Below are 10,749 nucleotides of genomic sequence, written 5' to 3'. Positions count from 1 at the left end.
AGCACCTTCTAGCTATTGCTCCTATGAATGGATGAAATATGCAAACACACTTCCTGGACTGCTAATTCTTTCATATAAGAGAAATCAATTCTTTGTGCCCAATTTGATAGGAGTCAAACAAGGGAGTAACTTGAATGTATGAATAACCATCATATGATTCTATTTAGATCAATAAAAGCATACTCTGTACCCATATGTCCACAGCTATGACTTAAGATGAGAAATGTTATTATAGATAATAATAAGCTGGATGGAAGTGTATTATAACAATAATATGCAGGACAGACAGTCAGCAAACTTAAGTAACTGTTATTACTTAGGTAATGAGCTAGCAATAAGACCAAAGTGGCAAATAAACTTCCCTCTGGCCATTTTTACAGGGTGGAGCCTCAAGAGTTATCTTCGTAGAAAAGGCCACAGGGTTATTATAATAGCCTAACCATCTATAGTGCGATGATTTCTTATCTCAGATAAAACCTTTGTAGACTCTAATGCCTGTACACTGGAATTTTAAATTCTATCTTCTAGTTTTATTTTTTCTAAAGATTATAATTTTTAAAAAATATTAATATCTTAGTGAAATGTAATATTGCCTTGAGACAATGTAAAATAGGGGAAGGAAAATGCTGACTGATGGAAGATAGAGATACACCAAGTTGAAGTTAAAAGTCCAGTACTGGTGACTTTAAAAAATGTTGGCTACTTCATCAGTATCTCAAAGCTAGAGTTGTTGGGAAATATGTATTCATATCATCTAAGGAAAAAATAATTTCTTCCAGCTAACCAATCAAGATGCATCCTAGAGAAAAAATTCACTTTTGAAATAAGGTTCTTACATTTTGTGTGAAATATCTTATCCAGTTTTAACATTACTAATGCCCCATTGTTTAATTTTTTGATCCAGGTGAAACCAGATCAAATGGATGAAAACCAAACAAAGGTAGTGAGAGGATTTATCCTGGCAGGTTTTTCACAGACACAATCTATTGAAACAGGGCTATTTGTACTATTTCTTCTCTTCTATGTATCCACTTGGGTAGGAAATGTCCTTATCATGGTCACAGTAGTCTATGATAACCATCTGAATTCATCACCCATGTATTTCCTTCTTGGCAACCTCTCTTTCCTGGATCTATGTTATTCAACAGTAACTACCCCTAAGCTTCTGGCCGACTTTCTTGATAATGAAAAGCTCATTCCCTATGACCAATGCATTGTGCAGCTGTTCTTCCTGCATGTTGTAGGGGCAGCAGAGATGTTCCTGCTCACAGTGATGGCCTATGATCGCTATGTTGCAATCTGTCGCCCCCTGCACTATACCACTATCATGAGTCGAGGATTATGCTGTGTGTTGGTAGCTGCCTCCTGGATGGGAGGATTTGTGCACTCTACTGTCCAGACACTTCTCACTGTCCGTCTGCCCTTTTGTGGGCCAAATCAGGTGGACAACTTCTTTTGTGATGTTCCCCCTGTCATCAAACTTGCCTGTGCAGACACTTTTGTCATTGAATTGCTAATGGTATCTAATAGTGGGTTGATTTCCACCAGCTCCTTTGTAGTGTTGGTTTCTTCCTATGCCACTATCCTAGTCAAGATTCGCTCCAAGGAAGGAAGGCGAAAGGCACTCTCAACCTGTGGCTCTCACCTCATGGTGGTAACACTCTTTTTTGGACCCTGTATTTTCATCTATGCTCGTCCATTCTCCACTTTTTCTGTGGACAAGATGGTGTCTGTACTCTACAATGTTATTACTCCCATGCTGAACCCCCTCATCTACACACTTCGGAACAAAGAGGTCAAGTCAGCCATGAAAAAGCTGTGGGATAGGAGTGGACTTACTTGGAAAAAGCAGGAGACATAAGAAGATGAAGTGAGTTTTTGCAAGCAAAGAATCTTGGGTTAGAATAATTACTTTGGGAAGAATGTGTTAGGAGATGGTAGCTTAGTTGTTTGGTTTTCTTCCATTAAATCGTAATACTCCTATTTATGGTTTTGTAACAAAATTAAGCCCAGAAAAACTCCTTTCATACTGAATTGTTCTGTTTTCTGCTTCCTTTTCTTCCTTAAAGAAAATCTGGTTTCTGTTTCCGATCAATTTAGGCTCTTCCATTCTATCCACTTATCTAATAAAATTTTATTCTATACATTTTATATATTCAGTTTGCTATTATATACAGGTATAATCTACCCTTTCTAAATTCTCATCAATTTCTTCTCCAGCTTGCCACAGGTTTTGTCTTGGTCTCAGTTTTAACTTACTCCAACTAAAAGTCTGCAATGAATTAAGTAATGAATTTATACAGGTTTCTTACTCTTGCAAAAAAATATCAATTAGATGAGTCAGAGTGAATCAAATTTATATGACTGTATAACAACAAACTAGTGGGATATATTAGTTTGCTTCATCACTTCACCACACTATTAATTACATCTAGAGTCAGACACGACTGAGCGACTTCACTTTCACTTTTCACTTTCATGCATTGGAGAAGGAAATGGCAACCCACTCCACTTTTCTTTCCTGGAGAATCCCAGGGACAGAGAAGCCTGGTGGGCTGCCATCTATGGGGTTGCACAGAGTGGGACACGACTGAAGCGACGCAGCAGCAGCAGTGTAATTGAGACAGCAATTGCCCAATACTGTGGGTTCAAATACCTCTCTTTGAATTACAAGTCAAGTAAGGTCCCTATCTGTAGCATGTATAAATTGATGCTATTTTCTAGTTCTTTGTGAGAGCTAAAAATGATGATAGATATGGATGCAGATTGGTGCCTGGTTCATAACAGGGTTTCACTATTATTTACTCATTGAAGTTGATACTTTTTCAAAAGATACAGATGGTGAAATTCTAAATTTCTTGATTTGCCTTAATGAAACAACAGTGTAACCTACTGTAACTGGTTTGTGGAGAATGCTAGAAAGTGTACAGAAATAAGTTACAACATTTTCAACTTCATCAATTATTGGGCACAGTTTATATTACTGTCAATATTTTCATCAATACATTGGTTATCCTTAAAGTTATATTAAAACTAACTCATAGGTTTGTTTTTTGTTTATAAGCAAAGATAGGAAAATTAAAATGATGTTCAAGTTTAGAACAAGATAGACACAAATTTAATATAAATGTGAAATACAAATGAAGCCTCCACTTTTTAGGGTTTTTATGTCAGTGAATTATAGAAGCCATTGCAGCAACTAATTTGTGTGACAGAGACAGAAGCCAAGAATATTTGGTTAATTCGTTGGATACTGAGGTTTTGTCTTTATTATCTATACATTTCCGAGTCAGAGTCAGATTTAGTTCTCTCCTATGACAGATGAAGACTCACGTGGTCCTGTAGCCAGAGCTGGTGAATGTGCAGAATAGATGCAGCGAAACTCCAAGTGAGTGTTTGAACCTCCACAAAAGTGTTTTCTTAGCACTTAGTATTGTTTAGTATCCAAGTCACGTCTGACTCCTTTTTGACCCCAGGGACTGTAGCCCTCCAGGCTCCTCTGGCATCGAATTCTCCAGACAAGAATATTGGAGTAGGTTGCCATTTCCTTCTCCAAAGAATCTTCTCGACCCAGGGATCGAAACCGCATCTCCTGCATTGCAGGTGGAATCTACTGCTGAGCCACCAGGCAGGCCCTATATATTCCCAACACTTACTTTTTAAAATGTCCAAAATAAAATGAATTAAAGATTCAATAAAAATATGCTGAATAAATGAAGGAGGCATCTGATTGATGTGGCAATGATTGGGGAAGAGATATTTCAAAGCTGAGGATTTTTTCCCCCTTACTTGGAAAGAGAATTTGCAAAGTTTTAACTGAGACATAGGAAACATTTTGAGATATATGACAGAGCAAGAACAGATCAAAGTTGCTTTAGTTCTTAAAACAGATATAAAAACATTTATAGATACACCACCTGTTGTCAGTGAAGACCAGATAGACACCTCAATACTGAGAAGATAATTGGGAAACCTGATTCGTAACACAAATAACTAGAAAGCATGTGACTTCATCTATAGAAAAAATGACTATTTATAATGACTATAGTTGAATTATTTGTCAGTCTTTTAGTTTTTATTGCTTAATAACAGTATTACTAACAGAGGAGATAGCGAAGGTTAAAATTCAGCAGGATTGAGGCAATTCATCATAAAGACATAATGCAGTTTATTTTTTTCTAGAGATTAAGAGAGAGGATCTCTCTTGCTCCTAGACATTTTCCACTAATCAATAATATATGGGAAAAAGTGATACTTAGGAATTTAAAAAATGGTTCAACATTTTGTAATAGGAGGAGAAGATAAAAGTACATAAAATAAAATCAGTATTCTTAGAAAATATAAAGAAACAGTTCAGTTCAGTCGCTCAGTCGTGTCCAACTCTTTGCGACCCCATGAACCACAGCACGCCAGGCCTCCCTTCCAGCACCAACTCCCGGAGTCCACCCAAACCCAGATATAACTATAAATTCTACAGGATAAATGAGAATGCATGTTTAAACAGAAATACAAATAGAGCTCTCTAGAATTCTCAAGAAAGTAACTGCCCCAATAAAATATCCCTAATACTATTCTTTGATGACTTTTACTGCTTCTCCTGTCATGACATTACCACCATTTTTGCAACACCTGTATATCTGTATTTTAAAATAAGAAGCTTAAGAAGTCCATTGTATTTCTATACACTGACAATACAAAAATTGAAAATGTAATTAAAAGTACTAAAATTATACTACATGTAAAGCATCAAAAGCAAAAAGATTAAATAGAAAATAAAATAGTTATATATTTAATTCATAATTATGGAAAGTATACTTGATGAAATTCATCACATTCAAAAATAGCAGGAAACTCTTTATTCTTAGAGAGGATATCAATAAATATCTACTGAACACATCATCATGTGAATTTTTAAAAAGCTTTCCCATGAGATATGAAGTGTGCCAAGAGTCCCAATTTTACCATTTAAATAATATGCTGCTAGACGTCCTATCTAGGCAATATCACAAGGAAAAGAAACTAAAAAGCCATAAATGTTGGAAACAAAGGGACAAAATTGCCTTTTACAAGGACATAATTTTAGCACAAGGGCATACTCTATGATTTCATTCTATAAGCTCAAGAAAAGAAAAAATAATGTATCCATTAAAAATCAAGACTGTAGTTATCCTTAGTGGGTGGAGAATGGAAAGGGGAGTGAGGGAACTTCTGATACTATGTTCCTCAATCTGTGTGTTCATTTTGTGAAATTTTGTTGAGCTATATAATCATTATTTGTATACTCCTCTAAATATATGCAATTCTTCAGTAAAAATGTTTATCTATAAAAGGTAAAAATAATAAATAAAATGTTACTTATTTGAATAGTATTAAAATAAACATCTGGCAAGATCAAAATAAAAATAAGGCAAAAAATAATTGAATTTTGGTAGCATAACTGTCCCTCACTTAATCCCTCTCTTAATACACCAGGCTGTTAAAACTTCATGGATGATTTTGCTAAATTTTCTGGAAAATACATTTCTCCCCCTGTGCAAAAGTATTCCAGAAAAATAAAACTTCTCATTCAATACCAAATGAAAAAGAAAAAGTAAATAAAATTATAAACAAATCTTACTAATTATTATGAAAGTGAAAGTCGCTTTGTCATGTCTGACTCTTTGCGACCCCATGGACTGTAGCCTGCCAGGCTCCTCTGTCCATGGAATTCTCCAGGCCAGAATACTGGAGTGGGTAGCTGTTTGTTTCTCCAAGTGATCTTGCCAACTCAGGGATTGAACCCAAACAGATTCAAAAAGATAACACTTTTACAAACTCAAGTTAAGGCTGTATTTGTGTTCCTTTATCAAGTAGAATTTATCTGAGTATTATTTATCCAAAGATGGTTCAACTTTACAGAATTTCTCAGCATAATATTATATTGAGCAGATTGAAGAAGAAAAATATATTATTATCCTAATGTATGCAAAATATGACGACAGAATGTAAAGAAATTATCATTCTGTTGATATATTTCAGAATTTGGCAAGAGAACCACTCTCTACTATTTAGAGTCAATACTTTCAGTTATAACTGAACAAAATTGTGAATTTACTTTTGAGTTTTCTTGTTCCCCTTTCAACATATTCATGATGAAACTCTTGACACCCAACACCTCTGCTAGCATCTCTACAATCTTACACTCATTTTATTTTCAGGAAAAGAATATTTATACCAATCACACAGACCATGCTCTCTGCTTCTGCTTAAGATGCAATAATAAGGATTGGATTTACTTTTCCTTCTAACGTAACTTAACATAAAATACACAAAACAATAGTTCTCAGAATCCTGGACATCAGGCATCGAAGGACAACAATGGTCCCTAAGAGGGAAAACATTGAGTCCTACAATTGCCCAGCTTTTTGCTGTCAGGGATTTTTCTGGGATGCAGAGATATACTTCTGAGAACACATTCTGGTCCATTAGTAGAGATTTCTCTCACAAGAAAATCCTTCCAACAGTACCTTAATAGCAATTACTCCTGCAGATTGATAATGTCAACAATTGTTCTGTGGTTCTCAATCATGGTTGTGAATTATAATTACCTGAGCCAGCTTACAGTTAAAAAAAGAAGCACATATTATTTGCATTTAAAAATCATTCCAGGTGATTTTTTAGTATAAGCAGCTTTCAGATTACACTTTGAGAAACACTGTATTATGTATTTAATTTACTTTATCTCAGAATAGGAAAATAAGTTTTATAAATGGTTCCTCAAAACTCAAAGAAGTTCCTCTATTTGGAATGTATGACTTCCTATGAATTGACAGTGGTGAATTTCCTGAAAAAGTTTAGTCTGTGGAAAACAGACACTGATGACTCCTTTCACACTAGTTTTACTAACACATCAAGTATCCATGTTTATGTCCAGACAGCTTAAATGCAGAGATTTCTCCACCTAGACTGATAATACAATGGTCCACATTCATCTTCATGGATCTGGCATAAGCAACACGAAGAGTTGAGCAGATATTAGAGACGGGACATAGCCATTGGATAGTTTATTAATAAAAAGAAACATAGGATTTAGCATATATTTGGGAACTTACTATATGACTGAGTCATGCTAAACTAAATGAAATATGTGTGTGCACATACATGTGTGAGCAGTAATATAACAGAATCCAGAATCCTAGGAGATAAAAAGCTGAAATAATAAGGGAAGTCTTTTCTGAATATCAAAACTGAACTAGGTTTCCCTCTCATTTTCTCTCAGAGCATATCATGTTTATTCTTACCACAACTTTAATAATATGTTTTGATTGTGTGTATAACCAACTTCATTCCACTAAACTGGAAATGTGTGTTCTTAACCACTCTATCTTCACTCCTAGTGCAGTGCATTGAATCTTAAATATGGAAAGTGCTTGACAAACATTTGTCAACTGAGTAAATAAATCCATGAATAGTATTAGCTATATCTTTGATGATGAAAAGAACTATGTCCAAAATCTGTAAATCAAAAAATCAGTATTACATCAATAAAAACTAAGGAAATTAATCCCCAAACAGATATTGATTTCCTCTTAAGCTTTTTCATTGTTCACCAATGCAATGAACATGAACTTGGGCAAACTCCAGGAGATGGTGAGAGACAAGAAGGCCCGGCGTGCTGCAGTCCACGGGGTCGCAAAGAGTTGGATACAAGTGGGTGAATGAACAACAATGTTCACATACACGAGCATAGTCATAAAAATTGACTATGTCCAAATTTATAAAGTAGAAACACAGTATTATCATAATAGCAAGCAAGATGACTATAGAGAAAATATCCCAAGGAAGAAGTTGTTTCTTTTCTATGTTCTTTTATTGTTTAGGCACATGTGTAGGATTATAGTCAGAAGGGAAAACAGAAGCACTCAGGAGCATGCTTCTCCTGATTGACAACAATGTCCAAAATTATTGGAAGTTTCATCCAGTTACTCAAATAATCTATGCATTACCCAATTCTGTCCTTTGGCTTGATGTTTCTGAATCAACTTATGAGAAAATTGCTTGAATCCTCTAAACATTAACTTAGTTAATATCAAACTTAATTCTTGCTTATGATTGTCTTTCAGGATCCAAAGACATTCAAAATTCAGCATAAGATCTGAATCTGTGTTATTCTGACAAGTGCTTCCTAATAGATGACTCCTTAAGGGACAGCATCAACTCAGTAAGATGCAATGTTTATTAAAAACCTACTATAGATGAAAATGTATTAATTAAATAGTCCAGTGTATATCATATAGTAAGTTTATGTTTATACCATGAAATATGTGGCCATAAAATATTGATTTTCTCATGTTAAAATTGACTTCTATAATTCAATACCATCAACATGCATTCAGTTTTTAAATAAAAAGTTTAAATATAATACCAGGGGCTGGCGTGAGGAACTCCACCCATAGCAAAGGTCATGAGGAAGGAGGCTCGACATACGCAAAGGTGGGATCGAGCCTCGGGAGTCCCCCTGGAAATTCTCGAGCATCTACCCCCATAACCAGAGCCTGCCTACTTTACTACTTTGTGTTCTCACCTACACCTCTGACTTTACGGGGGCTGTCCCCCACCACCTCTTTCGGAGAAGGAGTTAACTTAGAGCTCCAGTTAATAATAATTCCTGGGTGTGATAGGAGTGTTTTAACCTACAAACTCCTCTGAAGTTTCTCTAGCCTGCCTGACAGGCTTGTCCGGCCACGTGTGATTGCTCACAGCCTCCCAACCGTGAGAGGCACGAGATGCTTTAAACCTTCTAAAAACAGGTTCTTTAGAGAAGTTAGAAAACTATTAGTATAGTACAGTGGGCTGATTAGAAATTGTATTGGTGAAGGGTTTTTCATTTGTTGAGCCAATGTTCGCTGCTAAGTCTCCACATCCCCTGCCCTTACACACATTAATGAATATATAGAAGAAATAAGTATTAACCTTTGATGTTAATCACGTTGGACCTTAGGCTAAGTAAATTCTTTCCTTAATTAAAACCCACTACACCCTCACCCTATAGGAATGTAACTTTATCTGGTACCTTCGGAAGGTGGCGTCTGTTTTAAGAATAATCACTCTTGGAGAAATAAGTGTTCTGGTGGACTGACCACTGTCACAAGGAGAGGGCCATAAATTGTCAGCAGGCCTCCTGGCCAGAAGATGATGTAACACCCTTATGACCTCTGTATACATCTGTATGAAGCACCTGACTTTAATAAAAGTCAGGACTGCTGTCCCCACGTGACTTTTGTATAACATCTCAGTGTACAAAAACAGACCCTGCAAAATAAAGAATGGGATCAGTTCCTTGAAAGACTGGTCTCCCCATGTTGCTCGTTCTCTCACCTTCTGGCTGAATTATCTGGAATGTGGAGGCTCATCAAGCCTACTAATTATGCCTGGGCTTCTAAGATCTGACCGGGGAGGCCTTAGCGTCTCCTCTCCTTCGGGAGAACGGGAGGACGCCTGCGGCCTACGTAGGTGATGTAAATTCCTTGCCTTGGAATTTTATTAGCTTTCCACGTAAACCAAGTTATTCAGTCTCATTTCTCCACTGAATTTTCCTACTGAGCTATCCTCATTCTATTACTCTTTATATCTCTAATTAATATTTAATTAAAGCTATCGTATCCTGATCGCCGAAGCCGTCTCCCCTTCGAACTCCCTGGATCAGCCGGGGCTGGACCTCGGCAATACACATTCAAAAGAAAAAAATGATATGCTCTTCAAAGCAATACGATCCTGAAATTGTAAAGTATTTTTTCCTCTCAAGGTTTCAAAACTAGGACAAAGATTCACATGGTATTATTTACTCTCAAGCTACTTTCCCTGTGCCAAGTATCTCATGTCTTGAATATCTATGAACTGAGAGCCCTTGCTGTGTTGGACTATAATTGTGTATGTGTGTATGTGTGTATGTGAGTGTGTGTGTGTGCTCAGTCATGTTTGACTCTTTGCAACCCCATGGACTGTAGCCCACTAGGCTCCTCAGTCCATGGGATTTTCCCAGGCAAGACTACCTGAGCAGGTTGCCATTTCCTTCTCCAGGGGATCTTTGCCACCCAGGGATCAAACCCATGTCTCTGGCATCTCCTGCACTGGTAGGCAGATTCTTTCCAACTATGCCACCTGGGAAGCCCCACTGGACTATGATTAGGAAATAAAAATTCATTTTTAATCAATTTTGTTAGACAAACTATTAAGATAAATCTGACTTAAAAAAATTTGTGGCGTCCATTCCACGGAGGATGCGTGGAACTGAGTAGACATAAGCATGCGTGCCTGCTTAGCAGCTCAGTTCTGTCCAGTTCTCTGCAAACCCATGGACTGTAGCCTGCCAGGCTCCTCTGTCCATGGTATTTTCCAGGCAAGAATACTGGAGTGAGTAGCCATTCCCTTCTCCATGGGCTCTTCCCAGGCCAGTGATCAAACATGTGTCTCTTGCATTGTAGGCAGATTCTTTACCATCTAAGCCATTAGGGAAGCCCTAAGTAAACATATATTGTATGAGTAATTACATATGCATATATATAATATCACATGCAAAATTATGTATATATTTTGTTGAAATCAGTAACTACTTCTCTATAATGTAACACAATACAAATTATACCAATGTAATGTCAGAATGAAATATTTGATCAGAATTTTAAAAAAAGAAATATTTGACCAGAATTATATTAAAGAAAGATATCTTCTGAATGAATAAGAACGTATAACTTTTTGGAAAGCTGGACT

General features: G+C 36.4%; 1 protein-coding gene across 1 annotated transcript; it reads left to right on the top strand.

Annotated features, from left to right (window-relative positions):
- The first annotated feature begins 919 nt into the window (after positions 1-919).
- Positions 920-1,861, top strand: LOC104980938 (olfactory receptor 4Q2). The gene has a single exon (XM_010829813.1). It carries the CDS (start codon positions 920-922, stop codon positions 1,859-1,861), a length of 942 nt encoding a protein of 313 aa, XP_010828115.1.
- Positions 1,862-10,749: the final 8,888 nt, after the last annotated feature.

The sequence above is a fragment of the Bison bison genome, unplaced genomic scaffold (assembly GCF_000754665.1).
Source record: "Bison bison bison isolate TAMUID 2011002044 unplaced genomic scaffold, Bison_UMD1.0 scf7180017858882, whole genome shotgun sequence".
Taxonomy (NCBI): Eukaryota; Metazoa; Chordata; class Mammalia; order Artiodactyla; family Bovidae; genus Bison; species Bison bison.
The sequence above is the reverse complement of the archived record's forward strand: the minus strand, read 5'-3'. Positions and strand labels throughout refer to the sequence as shown.